General features: G+C 46.5%; 6 protein-coding genes across 6 annotated transcripts; 3 read left to right on the forward strand and 3 right to left on the reverse strand.

The window, feature by feature from the left end:
- Positions 1 to 219: 219 nt before the first annotated feature.
- Positions 220 to 942, forward strand: PAAG_02428 (hypothetical protein; the record flags this gene model as incomplete). Its single annotated transcript, XM_015844637.1, has 2 exons — positions 220 to 430; positions 860 to 942. The coding sequence occupies 2 exons, from the start codon at positions 220 to 222 to the stop codon at positions 940 to 942; spliced, it is 294 nt and encodes a 97-aa protein (XP_015701685.1).
- A 1,096-nt stretch (positions 943 to 2,038) lies between these two features.
- PAAG_11492 (hypothetical protein) lies at positions 2,039 to 5,740 on the reverse strand (the record flags this gene model as incomplete). Its single annotated transcript, XM_015847135.1, has 7 exons — positions 2,039 to 2,353; positions 2,502 to 2,664; positions 2,806 to 2,894; positions 2,975 to 3,888; positions 3,968 to 4,178; positions 4,237 to 5,533; positions 5,670 to 5,740. The coding sequence occupies 7 exons, from the start codon at positions 5,738 to 5,740 to the stop codon at positions 2,039 to 2,041; spliced, it is 3,060 nt and encodes a 1,019-aa protein (XP_015703267.1).
- Positions 5,741 to 7,459: 1,719 nt separating this feature from the next.
- Positions 7,460 to 8,562, reverse strand: PAAG_11493 (hypothetical protein; the record flags this gene model as incomplete). The annotated part of the gene is made up of 2 exons (XM_015847136.1): positions 7,460 to 8,407; positions 8,491 to 8,562. The coding sequence occupies 2 exons, from the start codon at positions 8,560 to 8,562 to the stop codon at positions 7,460 to 7,462; spliced, it is 1,020 nt and encodes a 339-aa protein (XP_015703268.1).
- A 626-nt stretch (positions 8,563 to 9,188) lies between these two features.
- Positions 9,189 to 11,431, forward strand: PAAG_02430 (PP-loop family protein; the record flags this gene model as incomplete). The annotated part of the gene is made up of 3 exons (XM_015844638.1): positions 9,189 to 9,315; positions 9,382 to 9,555; positions 9,657 to 11,431. 3 exons carry the CDS (start codon positions 9,189 to 9,191, stop codon positions 11,429 to 11,431), a joined length of 2,076 nt encoding a protein of 691 aa, XP_015701686.1.
- A 477-nt stretch (positions 11,432 to 11,908) lies between these two features.
- PAAG_02431 (hypothetical protein) lies at positions 11,909 to 15,215 on the forward strand (the record flags this gene model as incomplete). The annotated part of the gene is made up of 3 exons (XM_002795679.1): positions 11,909 to 12,017; positions 12,078 to 12,194; positions 12,250 to 15,215. 3 exons carry the CDS (start codon positions 11,909 to 11,911, stop codon positions 15,213 to 15,215), a joined length of 3,192 nt encoding a protein of 1,063 aa, XP_002795725.1.
- A 778-nt stretch (positions 15,216 to 15,993) lies between these two features.
- PAAG_02432 (hypothetical protein) lies at positions 15,994 to 20,759 on the reverse strand (the record flags this gene model as incomplete). Its single annotated transcript, XM_002795680.1, has 3 exons — positions 15,994 to 16,557; positions 16,627 to 18,482; positions 18,545 to 20,759. 3 exons carry the CDS (start codon positions 20,757 to 20,759, stop codon positions 15,994 to 15,996), a joined length of 4,635 nt encoding a protein of 1,544 aa, XP_002795726.1.
- Between the last annotated feature and the right edge of the window lie 11 nt (positions 20,760 to 20,770).

Raw genomic sequence — 20,770 nt, forward strand, 5'->3', positions numbered from 1 at the left:
CACCAAATTCCTTCGATTTTCTCTCCTCCTCGCCAACCTAGCAATGACAAAGAGACAAGATATACAGGTAAACGCTGAAAAACCATCCTCAAAATCGTAACCACACAAATCCAACCCCGTTCCGCCTCTCATATAAGCAACAACCGGACACCCCACACCCGACACCCCCAACTACCTCTCCCCCGCCCAGGTCGCGCCCTCAACACACATCACGCTAGCATGCATGCATGCATGACATCAGCCCTCTTCAATAAACCTACCCGGACGACCGCGGCCGAGTGGCAGAAGGAGCTAGCTCTTCACCATCGTAAAAGGATGTACGAGCCAAGTTTTGCGCCGGGAACGAAGGATTATGATTTCTATTGGGGGGGGGGCGCGCATACGAGCTGGTTTTCGGAAGGGTTGGCGGACGGAGGAGTCGAGGGAAGAGGTGGGTGGGGAATGTGGAGGATATGGTGAAAGGGCTTGGGGCGGTTGGTGAGTTTTTATTTTTATTTTTATTTTTTATTTTTATTTTTATTTTTGACTTTTCTTTTTGTTTGAGTGGTGGTTCTTTTGTCCCCGGTTGGGGGATGGGTTTTTCTTTTTCTTTTTTTTTTTTTTGAGATGGAAGTCGGGCGGAGCGGTGAGTTTCATTATAGGAGTTGATATAGACTGGGAATATCTCTGGGTAAGTCTACTTGATAACTATTCCATAGCCTGTATACCTTATCCATTAGGAACCAAGGGGTATACTTGTTCATACGCATTCACCAAGAGGAATCCCCAACCCTCAAGCAGCCAGGGAATGATCGGCCTTCCCATTGTATCTCTCCGAGCTGCGATCTGTGGTAGGCCTAAACAAACATATAAATTTTAGCCGCTGTCCCCGGGCCTACGCCGCGATATGATCGGGCTGCATGCCAGGAAACGGAACCCCATAACTATCAACGGAATCTGTAGATTTCTTCAATAATAGAAGGGATAACATTACAAAACACCATACGAGACTAGGTCTCTCGCTACAAGCAGTAGACATCTACCTACTTGCAACGTGACATTCCTGCCGCAAAGACAAATCTCGGCTTTGCGCTCTATGTCAAATGGTTCCACACTGAGTCAGCAGAAACGGGTTCCAACTGCAACGAGAATCCCATAGGCGGCCAGATAATCCTTATAAAAGATCCATTAACTAAACATAATCTCAGGCAAGCGAGAGCTTTCTCGTGGGTAGGTGGACCACCGGCAAGATACGCTGCATCTTTCACTAGGGCGGTACCTATGACGAACGTGATGCCACCAAACCTAAGTTTGCTAGGGGTGGTGGACCATTACTTCTGGGATAAGGAGGGCAACAGGGTGGTGGACGTGGGATACGGCAGAAGCCATTGAGAAGACATGGACTATATAATTAAGGACAGGCAGTTGGGTGATGCGTTCGCTTGGGCGCTTGGAGAGGGCGCTTGGAGAGGATGGGCTGGACTTTAAGCGTTTTGATGCTTTGTCGTAGGGGTTGAGGGAGATCGGGTTGTAGAATGTGTAGATGGGAATGGATGGGACGAGTTGTGAGAACTCCCCTTGTTCTTCCTGTTCAATTTCCTATTATTCCAAAAATAAAATAAAATAAAAATAAATATTTATTTATTTATTTATTTATTTATTTATTTATTGGACAGGAATAGAAAGATGGCTGTGTAAGGAGCGTGATGAGGTAGCCGGTTTATTCATAAAATTATATACCCAAAGTTTGCTCCAAATATATACGTATGCTATCGTGATCGGATGCAAAGTACACGGAGAGGTTAGAAATAAATCACACCCGCCGCCTCCCCTCCATACAGCAGCTAGGCTATCCATTCTAATATATGCAATTGATCCACCTGCGCCTCTGTGAGAAGCAGACGAATGACACATAGAAAAGTCCCCAAAATTAGAAGTAACATTAATGGCATGAAATGTGGAAATGGAAGAGGAAAAAAAGGAAAAACATACGAACAAGGCTCAATAGAAAGAAGGCCCGTGAATATCCCTCCCCGCAGCATCCACCCACACTTAGTGCCTAAGTTTCTATCGCCCCTGTAGTAGATGCTGATCTAGATGTCGCAGATATCACGGAACCATTACCACCACCAGCCACGTTAGCATCAGACACCCCTGATACGCCAAGCATCGACATCTTCATCGGCAAATCTGCATCGTCGCTCCCAACTTTTGCTAGAGAGGTTGAAATTGGGGCTTGAGCTGGAGTTGTGGCTTCTGAGCGTGGCATGGGAATCTCCCGTTTGCCATTGGCTTTGTAAAACAGGACCATATCATTTCCTGTTCGCCAGATATGGGTGCGGATGGTGGAGAGGGTCATGTCGGGCGGGATGAGCTAGTAATTGCGAGGTTAGTTGCCGATGTCGTACAGGTGAGAAAGATCCTAAGACTGCCCCTTTTCTTTTTTTCACTTTGGGCCAAGAGGTTGAATGTTTGGGTGGGTTTCTATCCGACCAAATTAGGATTGATGGGATCTAACTTACGGTGTTTTGACAATACAGTTCCAGATATTCTTCCGGTTTTAGCGGATTAGCATCAGGGTCGTTGGGGTCTTGTGGGTCGATGCGCTCGACAACGTATGCGAGGAGTTTTTTGGCGCGGAGCATGCGGTTGGCGTTTAGACGGGAAGCGGAGTTGTTTGCAAGGCTTTTGAGAAAAGTATTAGATTTAAAAAGGACCGGTGAGATCGAGGAATAGATTGCATATAATAGGGTCATTGGGATACAGAGAGATTTTGATAGAAAAATCAAAAAAAAAAAAAAAAAAAAAATTTAAAGAGATACATACGCATCTGCATTGACAACGGGAGGTAGTAGGTCTTTGTAAGGTTTCAACGAGAATGCGACTTTGGATACTTCTTTGAAAGGTATTGTGTTCTACGAGAATTGGTCAGTTCGTACTCATATTCCGCTGATAAAAAAGGACGGCTCCACCGTCGCAAAACATGGGCACTCACGCGTAAAAGAAACTCTCCAAGCCATTTCGGAGCAGCTTTCTCCAGCTCATCAGCATCTTCGCCGGCAGTCCCTACCGTCCCTCGGTACAGGTCCGCAGGAACGGCCGATTCGGGATGTTCTTCCTGAATTAGAATTGCTGTATTTGCGGGTAATGTAAGCGTTGGTGTCTCATTTTCTGCGCTTGGCTTAATGCTAGTTTCCAAGGGCCGTCCGGGGTGTTCGTTCAAGTATTCCTCGTATTCGAACCTAATCTTCTCAATAACCCCTTTCAAGTTCTCATCGAACACTTTTTCCTTCTCAGATGACTTGTCGGACTCCTCGGCTTTCTCCTCGATAATTGGTTTCGTTTCTGTGGAGGTTCTCCCTAGCTTTTTAGGGAAGGACATTTGGAACTTTTTGCCAAAGCGAGATCCACTGCGTTTACCAGGCTTATCTTCCTTTTCTGTGTCTGCTAGTGAGGTTCCAAACTGTGATTGTGATTCATCCTCTGCGGAACATGGAGTCTTTGCATTAGGGTCTGGAGAGTCTACAGTATGTGTATTGGTAGAAGAGGCAAAATAATCACTCTGGTCCTTAACGTGAGCCGTGGATGTTGAAGTTAGGGGGCCACTTCCAAGGTTATCAGAAAAGGCCGATTGCCCTTCTTGGGTAGCAAATCCAATGGAAAGGCCAGGAGTTCTGGGAGCGAGCATTCCATTTGATGATGGTCGGACTGCACCATAAGGCCCAGCCTCGGCTACACTCTGGTTGAGTATTCTCTGAGCTTCTATTGAATCTGGGACATTCAGGCGTGAAGTTCCAGTCGTCTCCCTTGACCTTTCTTCGAGCGTCTGCCGATACTCTCTGTCTCGTTTGATTTCTTCTTCAATTAGGCCGGCAAATAAATGCCGCAGGATCCATTTCCCAAGATTAACTGCGTGATTGATATGCAAAACGTTAGGGGTTGTATATCATATGTGTGGGGTTTGGTAGAAGACAGGGATGGAACGCACTCCTTTGATCTTCTCTAAACTGGCTCAGATTAGCAATATCCGTTTCATCCGCATATATTTCACCATCAAAACAACGATTTGACTCCAGAATCACAGACAGTCGCCCTGTGCGCGTATCCAAGGTGCACCAGTTAGCTATGGTGTCCGTCGTATTGACTTCAGATGCAACGTCGTCCAGATGACGCTTGCCAAATGATTGAATTGGAATACACTGTAGAACTCATATTAGGAGGGAATTTTCAGGGGCGTTCGACTTGATTTCCACGAACCTTTAGGAGATCCCAGAGTACTACCTCTCCTGCTGTGTCTTGCGTCAGAGCATGCTTCCTGTCGTTTAGCATGACATGTTTGATTAAGCCATTCTGTCCCACTATTGTTTCTTCTGGTGCTTGAAAGGGAACAACCAACTCCAGATCGTCATTAAGCAGTATTTCATGAGCCACAAGTCCACTCACTGAAGCAGCCGCATTTGACAGTTGTAAAAATGACTCCCGAGGAATTCTCCGTGGCGTTGCCATAGACGCTGGAACTTCACTTAGAGATTGAGGTGATCCAACGCTCTGACAGGAAGCCGCGCTGCAGGTATGTCGATGTGATGACAAAACTGGCAGTTCAGCTTCCGCTGTTGTATCGACATCGTTCCAGCGGTTAATGCTTGATTTTGGTGTTGCAGTCCATATGTAATCACCTGCAGCGATAACCTTCACGACACCGTCGTTTTCCTGCAAAGCAGCCACACAAACGCCTTGGTCAATATCTGAAGCCCTTCTCGTATCGGTTTTGGCAACCAAACCTGACCTATCACTCGAGTAGAATACGGATAGTTGGGGGTGATCTGAGAACAACGACCAAACACTGTCATTATGCATGGTTAAGGTGTGCATACATCTGCCAGCTGACATGGACCACACTTTGACCGTTTGATCAGAGGACGCAGTCATAATTGTATCACCGTCTTGGTTAATTAGTATGTCTCGCACATTATCCGTGTGCCCAACAAACTTTGTGATCAATTTCCCGGATCTGTGATCCCACACGCGAACCACGCATTCTGGCCCTCCACTCGCCAATATCGACCCCTTTGTGCTCAGAGCATATAAGGAACCTTTAGTTGTAAGTTCGTCTTCGGACAAATCAATTTTCAACTTTTCCCCGGCGCCGTTTAAATCCCAGACATATATTTTGTGGTCTAAACCACCCGAAGCGACCCATTGAGAATGCGATTCTGGTGTCGCTAGGCATTTTACGTAGTCACCATGTTTGCCGATTGTCGGCGGTAACTGCATATCCTCAGACTCAGGCCGCCATACCCTAACTGTTGTATCCGACGATGCAGAAACAAGTGTTGTGTTGCTTTGCGCAAGGACAATATCGTTAATCCAATGGGTATGCGCTTGAACCTGGCGGCGGAACGATGTCGGTTCTATGGATTTAGGACTTGAATCGGAGACCAAATTGGCGGATGCGGCGCCTGAAGAAGACGAAAATAGGTTGGAAGCAACTCCAGAGCTGAGGCTAAGATTTAAATCCCAGGCACAAATGACTCCATCACGGCCAGCAGAATACCTATGCGACAGGTCAGTTACTTGCTCAATACTGACGTTGGCTGTTTAAAATGAGCCGAAAGCCGCGCGACCTGCGCCAGTGTTGATAATTCTATACGACCTGGCTTGGTATAAAAGATGAGAAGTTGTAGGCTTACAAGATTGAGCTCCCAGTATCAACGGCCAGCCCATTTACGCCGAGCCGATGACCACCAGGAGCATCTGGCATAGGTAGTACTGTGGTAAAGTTGGGAGTTAGCAGTCATTGCGCAAACAGCTGCAAACACAAAGCAGCAATTATTGACATAGCGGAAACAGGAAAACCAACCATAGCTTACCCGCTGGCTGAACTTCCTCGCCATTGGGGTCTTTTATAGCGGAGAAATGGACAAATGAGCGGACGCAGCCAGCCTGTGCACGGTGATCTCAGGCGACGGCGTCAGTTTCGAGGCAATTTAACCAAGCCATGTGGGTGGAATCTCCAAGGCAGGGACAAAATCTACAGAAAGCACATCATTTCAAAACATGCGACTCGTATAATAGTTTCGAATTTTAATCTCTGCTGCTCTACAGAGTTGGGGTTTCTGTTGTAGGACTCGCGGAGTGGTTGGAGCCCTTGATCTCCGCGCTTATATAATCAGCCGCCGGAAATTAAATATAGAGCTAGTAATATATGTCATAAATTATATGTTCATTACAGGCCAATACAGCAGTTTTACGTCCAACCCTAGGCATGTTTATAACGACTGAATTAAAATACGGGCGTTTCATACACGGCCAATACGGCTTGGCAGCTTCCGCACCAATCAGAGCTTCTGTATTTACTTCATCCCCATTCACAAAGATCTATCTTGACATATACACATAAACTACGAGAAACCAGAATCATATTTCATCACCACAATGAGCTTATATAACTTAACCTTGTCCATGAGAATTCAGTTTCCAGTGCTATTTCGGAGACAACTCCACAGGTCTATGGGTCATCTCAGACCGTGCAGCCAGCCCCGGAACAAAGGTCACGAATCTTCGCAAACAACCAAATCTATATCTAAGCAGTTCTATTCCCACGTATAAAGCATCGAATGGCCAAATACGGACGAAGCCTTTTATTGGCTGTTGCAGAGTCTCTCCTTTGAATCTTGCCACCATTTCTATGTTCCTTAGTTGTCTTACGGGCTAGAACTGGTCTTCGCAGGTGGAAAACGTTCGAACTGCAGAAGACAACCTTCTATATGAGATTTGATATGTGAACAATTATCTAAGGCGATTAATAACGGGTTTAACTGCATGCAAACAAACAAGCAATTGGTCTCATCTATACCGTGTGTTACACACACACCCTGCCTTCGGGTACTACAATGTATTAATTCGTGGGATAATGACACTGGATCCTGTGAAGACCTGTCCGGTGAATTTTTTCTTTTTCACCGCTGCCGTTAGGCGTGTTTCATAAGAATTGATTGTGTAATATATATAAATTGTGATATGGGTTTATCAGTTATATGTGCTAATCTAGGTACCTAGTTGAAAAGCGGAGGCGAGGGTGGAAACATCTTCCTCTAGGGTATAATATTGCAACTGATCAGAGGTTGCATTGGATGTTTGACAGGAGAGAAGTTTAACAGCAGTTGCTTGTTCCTGTATCAGCGAATGGGGTGGGAAACAAAAGGATTTCTGAGAGATAAATTCCCCCCCCCCCCCCCCCCCCCCCCTTTTTTTTTTTAAAGATTTGAAATAACTTGTTGAAAGTCTATCACTCACATACCTCTCTCATAATATTCTGTCAACCAACTTCAATGAAACGTATTTACATTATCTGTTACATAGTTCTTATGTCTATATCTAGATGCCGTAAATGTAAATGTTGTAATGTACTGTACAAATATCAGAAATATACTCATCCTAAGATTTCAACATGGTCACTTCCGAGCGTCTGACATCACCATCACAGAGGCTCTGGTCTGGTGTGTTTCTTCCCATCCTGCTTGGCCTCAAGCATGTTCCAAGTAAACTGGTAACTGCCCAGAAACACTGCACCTCCAATTCCAATCCACGCAACTCTCGGTCCGATTCCTCTCCAGAACGCTCCAATTCCTTCTTCCTTCAAAATTCCGCACACAACATCTCTCACTCGCACCTTATCACTACCTTCTCTCCTGGCCAACATTACTCTAGTTTTGACAACATCGAGTGGAGTTGTCAGGCCAGCAGCAATCGATCCCGCAAGGCTGCCGAACAATGCACTTGGCGCCGCAGATATACCTTTCGATCCAGACCCAGTGACGGTACCAGCATCTAATCCTGCTGTTCGGGACGCATATGCGTCTTTCATTGCCTCCCACATCGTAAACTGGAAAACAGTAAAAGGTATCTCTCGTGCAATGGTGATGGATGTGCCGCGGTATAATTCTCTTATAACAAGCCCCAAACCTCCTCTCCGTCTATCAGTGGTGCCCCCAGTCCCTGAGTGTCTTAACGAAAGAATATCCTTGAGTGCAAGAAGTGTAGACCCACCAAACAACCCCGCTTGGGCGCGTTGTTTAATCACTTCCGTAGGAACTCGGACAGCACATGCGGATATTTCGCCAAGAGATGAAGCAAGGGAATGTGTGAGGACTGTATGTTGCCATGACGTAGGAGTCGAGGACAATGGAGTGGGTTGAAGGTGTCGCTTTACACCATCATAAACGATAAAAAAGCTAGCAGCTGAAGGGGCGGATCCGAGGAGGACGGAGGGGAGGCCAGCATAAATTCCGCGGACGGCTTGACGGAGAGATGGCGTTGAGGTTTTAGTTGCGGAGACTGTGCGTTTTCGAGCTTGCTGCAGGCGGGTTTTGATTGTGTCGAGAGGGAAGAGGGAAATGTCAACTGTAAGACCTGCCACAGCCCCAGACTACGAAAAGCACGAATGTAAGCAGGATTCAGCTGTACGTATAAATATGGATATATATATATCAATAGGAAATCATTGCGTACTAAGAGCGACCTCGTCCAAAGGGACGGCTCTGCCGGACTCAGCTCCAGTTCGGGAGGCTCAATCCCGGCCATGGCGCTCGCAGGTAGTTGATGAAGTGTAATTGGCCAGTGTCAGTATCACATATTTATCAACAATAATGTGTATGAACGCATTCTCGTATGGTGTTGTGAAAGGAGGTCGGTCGAAGCGCATCTGGAACTCTCTTTTGTTCTACGGTTGTGGTGTATCGGCAACAAAACATTGGGAAAAGGCCAAGGCCGAAAGTTCGGCATGCCGACTTGCAATGGGCAAAGCAACTCCCAAATCCTGACTACCAACCTTTTATAGACGCAAACCCTCATGGTAATAATCTAATTAATGATAAAAAGCCAAGGAAAATTTCGAATCACCTCGAGAATGAGTTCCATAGAAATAATACGCTTATTAGGGTATTTCTATTTAACTTGATAGAGTACGTGTAACGAAGGATCTTAGAATACACCATCCAGCATTCATATTGGGACTTGAGGTTACAAAGAACAGTTTTCTTCTATTTTGAACTCAATACACGTAAACTATACTTCAACATATGCCAGCCAAAATCCATTCGCTGGTCCCGAAGCAGCATGTGTATGTCACGTGATATGTCGAACTCTCCGAATAGATTGAAAAATTGAAAGATTGAAATACAAGTTTTGTCAATATTTCTGCCGGTTAAATGGCTCTGAGGTCTTTGCGACCTGATAGCCATATGCCTATCTCTCCCAATGAGTTCTATGAGGCCGTAACAAACCTGTGGAAAATATGGTGGGTCTCCAAGAAACCAAGCAAGCCGTCGAGGATAGGTGTGCTCCCCATACCATAGGTTTCTGCAAATGAACATTTTACTAATGTAGCCGCCCCCCTATTAGCACTGGCTGTCAGCGGTGGATCAGATTCGATGGCACTGGCCTTTCTCTCCAAGCAATTGATCTCGGAACGCCTAATTCCCGACCTAAACGTGAAGCCGTTCATAGTGGATCACAAGGCTCGAGAGGGGAGCACGGAGGAGGCACATAAAGTTGCGAGTTGGCTTAAAGATCTGGGTATGGCTTTAGACGATATATTACTGTTGACATTTTCAAATGGAATTTCCTGTCCGTTTCCGTATGCTAATCGTCCACTGTTATATTTACTGGCGTTTCAGGTTTTGAGCCTTCAATTCTAACCCTTCGTTGGGCCAGCGGGACTATCCCGTCCAGTCTATCCAACTTTGAAACCTCGGCCCGGAAATATCGCTACCAAATGCTTGGTCATGCTTGCAAGGAATATAACATCCAGGCTCTTTTTCTGGGACACCATCAGGATGATACTGTGGAAACAGTACTTAGTCGCTTAGTTCGGGGACAACGTCAGGCATCCGGTTTCACAGGCGTAGCCAGCGTAGGACATATACCAGAATGTCATGGCATCTACGGGTTGGCTGAAAGCGGGTCATTTATCAAGCTCAAGAATGTGAAAAGCAGGATAGACCCGGCCAGAAGGAGACATTCAGTCCACAACAGAGAACGACCAGACGAATCACAACTCAAACAGGCTTGGGGAATTAATCCAAACACCCCCCACAGCAACGATATTTTACTCCCCATTTCAGATGGTGGCATTTACCTCTTCCGACCGTTTAGTTCCTTTCCAAAATCACGCTTGACTTCCACCTGTCTTCAGAACAACATAAAGTTCGCAATCGACAAAACTAATTTTGATCCTACCGTCACTTCTCGTAACACATTACGATATCTCTTGTCCAATGACATGCTTCCTCGTGCGCTGCGGGCTCCGTCAATATTACAACTAATCGAAAATAGCAAGCAAGTCTCAGAGGAACTCAACAGGCAGTCAAATATCTTTTTGAGAAAATCTCAAATCATCAAACTCGATCTTCGAACTGGCAGTCTTGTTATCAATTTTCCCAACCCCCGTCTGATTCAAAACTTTGGGGTAGGCCTGGCTGATCCTGTTAACCCTACTTCCATTATGACCCAAAAAGCCATAGTCATCACTTTACGGCGCTTTTTGGATGTCATTTTGCCGAGTCAAAAGAATCATGTACCATTTCATAAATTCAAATCGGCGCTACAAATAATTTTTCCTGCATCTGAAGCGATTAATGGTGATGCACCAACTCCCCTTAAAATGGACATTTTTACAGTCGACGGCGTGAAGTTTGAACCTGTAAAGGTGCCAAAGAAGCGGGATGCAGAACCTCATTTGCATCTTAAGGCATTTAAGTCTAGGAAGCAGAATGACGCTATTGCTTCTATTTCAGAATTCCAAAATACTTGGCTCCTAACACGCGCGCCGTTCCCAAGGCGTCTTCCATTGCCTACTTCCAGTTTTAATCTCCAACTTCCTGATTTATCTACTGCAGATCATGTAGACAGCGTGCCCTGGTCTGATTGGCAACTCTGGGATAACAGATACTGGATACGCCTGGGGGCCGAAAAGGTTCCCCGAACACATCCGATAGAAGAATGGCCCTATGAATATAGGGACACACCCATCCCCCTTGTAGTTCGGCCGATGAAAATTTCAGACTTAGCAGAAGTCAGAAAACAACTTCTACAATACCAGATATGGCACCATAAGAATCGCTTTAGTTGGGGCGGTAGAAAAGTGGAAAATCAATCTATCAGAACACTGAGGACGAGAAAGAAATTAGATCAGCATTTCTGGCATCATGCTCCAGACAAATTGAGGTACACGATTCCTGTCATCGCAGAAGCCACAGGCCAGCAAAGAGTACTCGCATTTCCGTCGTTTGGCGAAAGGATGCCAGTAACCTTAACACGAGGGATATGCAAGACTAGTGTGATAGATCATTGGTCGTTGAATTGGCAAATTAGTTTTAAAAAGATTGAGGAAGACGTTTTGAAATTGGCTTCACGGGATTTGGGCATAGAGATACGTCGAGGGATTCTTTAGGCATCGGATACGCAGGAAGGGAACTTGGGAATTCGATGGCGCAGAGTTGCATTTTTCGATAGCATTCACTGGTTGCGAAGTAGCTTCTTTGAACATGATGTAAATTCTCTGCATGGTTGGATAGGTCAAAGGTTGGGATGCACTTCTTCCACTATGTAGCTGATTCGCTCATCACGGACTTGGCTGCATAGCCACGAGAATACGAGGACTGACAATCTGCTTTTAATAACAACTAGTTATTCGAAGAGTGCATATCCTACCACTCCATGGGGACTGATTTTCGTTTTATGATACCTTTTATCGTCCAGTTCCACCCAGCGACTCTACTTCCATCTTTCATATATTGACACCCCAACTTTCGACCAGATCAGTTAACTAATTGTTTTTATTGGTATGTGTTCTTGGCTAATGGACATGTATTTATCCGCCAGACTGACCTTGAACTGCTCTTCAAATGTTTCCAGCAGTTGCACTATTATGGATGATGATGTGGACGAGACATGGACTTGCGTTGATGTCGATACGACGATGATCAATGAGGATGACAGTGATAACGACAACAGTAGCACTGTTGTGGTCTCTCGAGGTATGACCTGCTCTCCTGGGAGAAGACCATCATTTATGCTGATATTGAAGTACACTCCAGTGTCTTCTCCATTATCAATTCAGTTCCAGGAAGTCAGAGCTGTATCTCCTCCTCCAATACAAGTCTCATGGCCTGTTTCCCTTCCTTGGTTTCAGTTCCAAAATGTTTACATCAAGGGTGCGGGTCACCTCGTTACTTCACGTTATATTGATTTGCAGCTAAAAAGCTTTAGATCCGACCAAGATGATGTTCCTCCTCAAGGAGTGCAATATTAAGGCAATAGCAAAAGGAGAAAATACGGCTTACGTGGCTATGGTGGGTTCAAGGAACTTTGAATTAAACACCAGTAATGCAGCTGGCATCACCCGCGCTGCGGCCGAGATTGGTAAATCAATGCCACAGAGCGTTGCTGGAGAACACTCTGCCACAATGGAGATATTAGCGGGCGGTGGGGAAACGCTCGAAGCTAAGTTGGAAGTCTTTCGTCTTCTAGCTTATCAACTATCGAACAACCTGATAGAGGGTGTCGAGGACGGGGAGGGAGAAGAGATAGAGAGCAAATTTGAGAGGATCGTCCGCATGTTTAGGGAGGTCAACCTACCACGAAAACTGTGGGTCAAAGTGTTTTCTGAGGAGCACGACCGAACCACTGCCGCGTTCGTTGAAGGTCTCTTCGAAGCTGCAATCGTTACCTCCTCTTTGGACATAGCAGAAGCACTGCTGAAAGTTGGTGCTGACCCAGATCAGCCAATCCAAGGGGGCATGATGGGCACTGTCGAACGCCCGATTCAATATACTGTTGATACAGGAGCTCGTTGCGTTGAGATGGCTGGGCTCTTGGTCAAAGCCGGGGCTGACGTCGATGGTGTTACGGAGGATAACGAAGCTTCAGCCCTGCATATAACTGCGAAACGTGGAACCCTGAAGATGGCTAAACTTCTTGTTGAAAATGGGGCGGATATTCGCCGATGGGTTCCACCCCAGTATTGTAATGATCCCGTCTCAGGCTTCACACCTCTCACATTCGCTGCCGGTCGCTCCAAGCACATGGACCGGACATCGCATGACGAAATCGCAGAGCCTGCGGACGAAGGCGTAGCGATCGTGACAGCTGAGAGTGAGGGTCTTCGGATTCTACGATATCTTCTGTCTCTCCATGATTGCAGAAAGGATCGTGATATCTTACAAGATGCGTTAACAGTTGCTGCACACCAGGGAAGAGCTGATATGGTTGAGCTTCTTCTCGCTGCCGGCGCCCGTGTGAACGAAGAGAACAGCTCAGGGTTCACTGCTCTCCAGACCGCTGTCTGGCAAAATTACTCCACCCTCAAAATCGCGTCGATGTTTCTTAAACTTGGTGCTGATCCGAATTGTGGGAGCAAACTTTCTGCATTGCACATGGCTGCTGCTAAATGTGATTCACGCTTTGTAGAACTCCTTGTAGATAATGGCGCCAACATCAATTCCCATATTACTCTTGTGCCAGAGGAAGACGGTCCGATTCTGGGACTGCATTTTCGCGACAGAAGGCAGACTGATCTCAATAAAATCATAGCTCATCTTCACACACCACTTCAACTAGCCCTTCACAAACTCCCAAAAACGCTCTGCCCTCCAACAAAATCGGATACAGGTGCCATGATTCTGTTGAATGCAGGCGCTAACTTCATAGGTGGGGAACTCGTTCAAGCGGTCGACTTTAATAACGAGACTCTAGTACAGGCAATATTAGACCGAGGGATCGACATAAATGAGAAGAGCTGGAAAGGCTGCACAGCTCTTCAAGTTTGCCTCGACTCTGGATATGGCAATCTGGCGGCATACCTGCTCCGCAACGGTGCTAGGTTACAGGGCGGCGAACTTTTCTCCGCATTCAAGACAGGACAGCAGGGACTAGTCAACGTTCTTCTTGCCAATGGGGCCAGTCTCCAAGACACAGGTCCCAATGGAGAATCAATTTTAGAAGCTTCGTGCTTGGGCCAAAAATGGCAGCAGATGTTTTGGTCAATTAAGCACGGTCCGACGCGATATGATTCAGCGGCACTTTGTGCTGCAGTTTGCAACTTTAAAGCAGGAAGTTCCATCACTCCCATCAGAAACCTCCTGCGTCAAAGGAAGTTCGGGAAGGTGGACCGCTTATTCGAAGGCACTGCAGTCGGTTGTGCGGCATACAGGGCAAGCTGGCCAGTCTTGAGCTGCCTCCTCGACCTCGAGGAGTTGAATACCTGCATTGTGCCCCTGCGGGGATATTACGGTTATACAAACTTGATTCTTCATTACCATTATTTGCTAGGTCAAAATTACAAAAACCAGTTCTGGCATGACTCCTCCATGATCCGTTGTTCCGCCTTAGTGCCCGCGATCATGAGGGGAAACTGGGAAATTGTGCAATCCCTGCTGGACGCGAGATACCGTCCTGACGGCCTCTCCTTGCTCGTCGCAATCGAGAAATGTACGGAATTAGAAATCTCTAAGCTCATTTCCAATGGAGCTGATGTGAACGCCCGCGTTCATCGCGATCTTGATACCCCACTTCAACTTGCTTCCCGCCGTAAGCGAGTCGAACTTGTGCGGTTATTTCTAGACCATGGTGCAGATGTAAATGCCCTAGCAGCTATTGGTGTGCCAACTCTTGACCACTGGGGTGAAGGACCTAATGAACTCCCACCACGATCGGCACTTCAGGCTGCTGTTGAACATGGACATCTGGAACTCATCGAAATGCTCCTCGCGGCAGGGGCAGATGTGAATGGCCAGTTGTCGCCGGATGCTGGCGCGACGGCACTGCAGCTTGCAGCTGCAAAGGGATATCTTGGCATAGCGAAACAGCTTCTAGAAAGAGGGGCACAAATCGATGCTGCTCGGGCAGGAACAAAAGGTCGGACAGCACTAGAAGCAGCAGCGGAACACGGACGGCTAGACATGGTGCAGTTTTTGCTGGAGAATGGAGCGAAGACCGAAGGGGACGGTGCCTGGCAATATCACAGGGCCATTGGATTTGCATCTAGGAACGGCCATCTGACCATTGCACGACTTCTTGAAGATTGGAGAGATTGGACACCAAATGATTACGAACGTGGCAGTTTTGATGATCTGTTAGATGACGAGTTTGAGGATAGGTATTATGATAGGATGTTGAGAGACGACGATAGCGATCTGGATACAGGGGGCGAAGAAGATTTCTACTGGCGCAGCTGAGAACAACATTAAAAAAAAAAAGAAGAGGATCGGAATTCACCTATCTCCTGTCCATATAGTTAATGCAATACTGAATGATTCCCCGGTTTTCCTAGTAAATAAGCCGGTGTTTTCTTTACTTTTTGGTGCCCATGTTTATTCGTTTATGAATCAGACGCATCTCTTGCCCACAGAAAAATAGAGAAAATTCAATTGTGACGTATGGCGAGGTCGAGATCCCAATTAATAAATGCCAGTAACTGTCGTAAAGATTCTCAGCACGAAGTGAAGATAATGATTCCTGCAGAACTCTTCGGAAGAGCTGCAAAAGCAACCCCCAGGAAACTTGCAAATTAAGTCAATCATCAATTACTTCATCCCCTTACATGTATTAAACTCTTAGTGCCTATTCCAATAGGAAGACTGCAATTTAAACAACGCCATAGTTTGAGCGTTTCAAAACAGAAATCCAACCATATTCCAAACCCCATCACGCCCAATAATCAAATTCACGTTCCCAGCCCTGAAAAAATACACCGTAGCAAAGCAATGCCAGCCAACTTGGGATGGAAATAGAAGCAGGAAGAAAAGGGAGAAAAGAAAGAAAGACAGAAAGAAAACATTCCAAATGCAAAAAGGTCCATATTCCCCGATATTTGGCCAATCCATGCCTCGTATCCCATCCATCCAGATGTACAATCGTGTCAATCCCAGGACTCCGTCAATCATGCCTTCCCAGTCCCATCCAAATCCCATCACCTATACCATGCCATATCATGTCGACACCACCATAATGCCCTCACTCCTCACTCTTCAGCCCATCCTTATTGACAAATCCGAGCTGCTGCGCCTTCAACCCCCCAATCTCCCTTTTCAATCTCAAATTCTCCTTCTTAACCCTCGCCACTTCATCCAAAGCTTTTTTCAACTGAGCCTTCAGCGCTTCCTCACCAGCTCCAAGTCGCACTTCCTTGGTGACTTTACTCAGTTCAACATTAAACCGTTCATAAAGGGCGCTATTTTCTGCGCTTGCCTCACGATAGAGCTCATCGAGGTTTTTAGCCCTCCTCTCACTTACGAGGAGGGAGTCTACAATATCTTTCTCGAGAACCGAGGTCCTGGCTGACAATTCTGACAGCATAGCTATCACCTTGGACTCAAGAGAACGAGCCCGATTTGTAAGAGTAGCGGTAGAGCTTATCGTTGACTGAGGTGACGATACCGACTTAGGTGTCGCTGGCCGTCGCTTAATCGGGGACATTTTGGTGCTAGCTAGTTCATCTGCAAGAGCAGAAATCTCAGCAATTACCTCCGCCTCCGAATTAGCTATCGCATTTTTCTCATTTAGGAGACGTTCACGAAGCTATTCATATGAGTTATTCAATTAGCAAACAAAATACCAGAATGTGGGCCAATTTGGACATCTACATACCTTCCTAGGGTTCTGCATTCGTAATTTCGGGGTCCGCTGAGGAGATGAAGATGACTGTGGCCTAGCGTTGGCACCATCTGATGGGCTAGCCAAAGTAACTCGATCCTTGAACTGGTTGATACTAGGGGATGGAATATAGGAAGGAGGGTCCGTTCTCCGCTTGGGGCTAAGCTGTAGTGGAACGATTGGATTCGATTTTCTATTAGCTGTTCTTTCTCCAAGCGTGGTCCTAGGAGTTAGCGGAATGTTCTCCTTGCGCGGGGATAGCGAAGGTCGTGAGGGAGATGGATTGGTAACAGGATTTGCATTCGGTGTTTCTGGGCCTGCCCCATCTGTTTGCCTCAATTGTCGTGGAGAAGTGGGGTCCAGCGAAGGTAAGGGATTAGGTGGAGATGTTGGAGTAGGAGAACGTCTTAATTCAATAGCGGGAAGTAAAGTCGTAACGTTTTGGGTTGGCAAGGCTTCCAAATCAGAAAGAGAGCTCCGCCTTTTTTTCTTTCTTGTAACAGGTATAACCATGGAGTAATCCTCGCCGATGGATGCCAGAATTGGTGTATTGCTTTGTGAGCTGTTTGGCCGCAAGGATTGGTCCTCCGCAGATGCAGAGAAAAGGCCATGAGCGTGAAGGCGCTCCCTTGACCCAGGCCGCAACAGGCTGGCTAAACGAGAATCGGTTTCGATAGACTTGGATCGAAAGAGAGATGCCTTCGAAAGACTCGATGGCTGCGAGTCTGTGTCTCCATGTGTTTTGGATTTGCTGAGTGTTCGAATAATAGAACTAACTTTACCTTCATTTTCAGATTTACCACGGTCCCTGGTACTTCCGAAACCGAACCGCTTTCTAAACGATGACGCGTTCGATCCGACTGATCCTGATCCTACATTCATTGGTTGAATTCTAGTGAGCGGAACAGTGGGATCGTTTACAAGATTCCCTTCTATTTGCACACTGCATGTGCCACTGTCATCAAAAAGCCGATCTAAATCCTCCACTAGACGATCAAGCAGTGAAATGTGTTGCATGGGATTGCCTTTCTCTGTCAAAATTTCTGAGAAAGTTGCGGTGAGGGCACCGCGATCACCATCATTTCCAGAAGCATCTAGTAACTCAGCAAGTAGCTTTACCAGCGCTGCCAGAGCTCGACGGTTCTGAGGGCTCATTTCTGCTAAGGAACGGCGAAAATAGTCCTCAAAATCTCCCGGATATAGTGAATCAAGCTTGGACTGCATCACGCGCAATGTATCTGGAGGTATTAGAGGTCCTATATGCTCATTCCAGGCTTTGGCCATGAAAGTCTCAAACGCAACAAACAAAACGTCAACTGAAGATTCGGCTGCCAACTGAATTTTCCCAGCATCCTCCAAAAGTGCATTACATAGCTCATTAACAGCGGCAGGGTCGGCCTGCTTTCGTGAGCGAAGTATGCGGCCAACAATATTCCCACTTCTTGAGCGAACTGCAATAACATAGGCGGCAAAAGTTTCTTCCAGGGACTTCAACAGATCCTGTGTCGTCTCTTCAACAGATTCTCCAAAAAGAGTGGAATCATTTGCAGATGTGGGCCTAGAGCTTTTCGCATTGGGATGGTCGAGTGCTGGGGGAGGGATCTGCGGAATTTCTTTAAGAACGGGGCCAGGTAAAAGTGATCTCGAAGGTGGCAATTGACTTTTTGGACTTCCATTCCAAATATTTGATAGAAGCTTGGACGGAGAGGGAGGCTTGAATCCACGTCCAACTTTTGCATGGCCTAAAAGGTAGGCAGCAATGGTGCGAATGATGTTGAAGTTAGTGTTTAGAATCGCTGATGTAAGGATTGGGTTCTCTGGCTGATGCAAAGGGCGAAGAAGGTTATTGACTATCTACATTGTCAGTTTTCATATTTCAATATAAAAATATGGATGGAAATGAATGACTTACCTCGATTCGCGAAAACTGCGGCAAAATCCGCGGCAGCAAAAGAGTCCGTGAAGGAGACTCCTACCACAGATTCCATTTCCATTTTATATCTGTCATCCGCAATCTTTGAAATCGACGCAATAACCTCTACTTCTGGCCGGCTCAGCTCTTTTGATCTGGTAGCTTTTGTCCCGTCGAAAATTACTTTTAGAGTTGATGATTGGTTTTGACCAGCAGTATCTTTCGGTTCATCCTCGAATACCGAGATCAAAATACCTAGATTTGAGGAGCCCCCTTTAAAACTTCGAAGACCCCATTTGCTACGTTCCCGATACTGTTCGGGAAATCGTCCTTCAATCCGGGCTTTAGTGATTTCTTCAATCAAACGGCAAGCTTTGCCTTCATAGGTGGATGAAAGCTCTAAAGCAACCATAGCAGTTCCGGAACGGGAACGCTCATTTTGCACAAAGTTTCCTGCTGGAGTAAGATATAAGATACGCCCACAGGCCGATTGGGTGCAGCGAATATTGGTTATGCGCAGCGCCTGAGCAAACCTGAGCTCGAGAGGTGCTGGTTCTTCGTCAGTGCGTGCCGCTGGGGGCTTACCCAGCTCAGCATATAGTCCTCGAGCGGTCATCCTACTTTCAATCTCCTTTGATAAAAGGATCAAGTAGTCCCCATAGAGCAAAAGGATCCCCGGATCTGCTGCTACTCCAGGAGAGTTTAAATCAAAAGGAGGCAATAGCTCGTAAAAGTCAACAGCAGTTATCAATCGTCCAGAGGGTAGGCTGGATGCGGGAAACCCTCGAATAAGGCCCTGAAGCCGTTTTAGATCCTGGGAAATGTCTTTCGAAGAATGCGAATCCAGTGAGCAGATTTCTGTGATGATATCTCGGGCTTTGAGGAGAGTTCTAACAGCCGGGTGGATAGACGGAAGCGCACTCGTCATAGCATCAATAAGAAGGTTGTATCTTGGAAGGCGCTGAACCGGTTCCATTAATATCGAACGCATTCTTTGTTCGCCAGCCTCGTACACTCTCTTCGAGAAGCTGGATTGGTTATCATTCAGAAAAGTGTTCAGCGTTTGGGAGAAGCCATGATAAGTACGCATGTAATCTCCATATGGTTGAGAGAATCGTGGGAACCAATCTACTAGAGCATGCGCAAACTGGATAATTCCTAACGGGTCCACCCTTTTCCCCCGAGAGTCTCTGCGAAAGGACGACGAGTCAATAGTCGTGTCCTTTGACACATCTGCAAGCGCGTCTTTTTCCGTCTGTTCAAGTATTTGACGTATTTCGCCTAGAAAACCAATGTTCACTTCGAGAATCTCACTTAAACAGGGAGGGAAAAGTTGTTTCAAAGCAGTCTCATCAGGGCTTGAACTGGTTGGCGATTTGTCGGCGGCTTTCTGGCAAAACTTTCGAATAATATTATGCACTAAGTCGTACATCTTCCCCACATACCTCTCTTCGGTGTCGACAACTTCACACATGGAAAGTCGGAGAGTCTCCTTTTGGGCAGCAGAGAAGAATTTGGATTTGCTCGAGTTTGTGGGCTGTGATGGAGCGTGTCGCAGCTTCGAAGTTGGAAGGAACACTGGATCTCCAAGTTGCTCAATCAATGGACTATATTTGCCATATTGGTTGGCGAAATCTTCCTGCGATCGAATGTCACAATCGGAAATTCGGAGAACCCGGGGGGGAACGATGGAACCTGGAGGGAGAACAAGGTCCACGTCAATCCATGGCACAATTTTATCGCTATAGGAATTCCTGATATCGCGTATAATCTCTGTGGGATCCTCTACCCTCAGCATCTTATTCGCTAACTCTGCAGCATGAATTTCGTCGAATGTATTTGGCAATCGTGCTGAGAGTTTTCCAGACCGCGCAGTTCCTAGCAACACATATCTGACCGGTTCAGAGAAGTCACCAAAATATTTAAAGAGACAAACCGCTAGCCCTCGATATACTTCGTCGCCTTGCTTATCCCGGGGGAGGTGGTTGACCGCGGCATAGAGCGGAGCCGTCGGGGAAATTGTAATTCGGGGGTAACTTTGGATCCCTCCGCTTGCGATAATGTGTGCCTGGAAACGCGAGCTTCGCACCGTGGAATTGGCTGTTATGACAGGACCATAGAATATGAGAACCGACGAGAGGATGGAATCCACGGCATGGTAGAGAGTAAGCTGCTCAAGGGGCAGTCCCGCGATTGACGTCGAAACAGAAGTCATGGTGGGGTAAG

The sequence above is a fragment of the Paracoccidioides lutzii genome (genome assembly GCF_000150705.2).
Source record: "Paracoccidioides lutzii Pb01 unplaced genomic scaffold supercont2.5, whole genome shotgun sequence".
Lineage (NCBI taxonomy): Eukaryota > Fungi > Ascomycota > Eurotiomycetes > Onygenales > Ajellomycetaceae > Paracoccidioides > Paracoccidioides lutzii.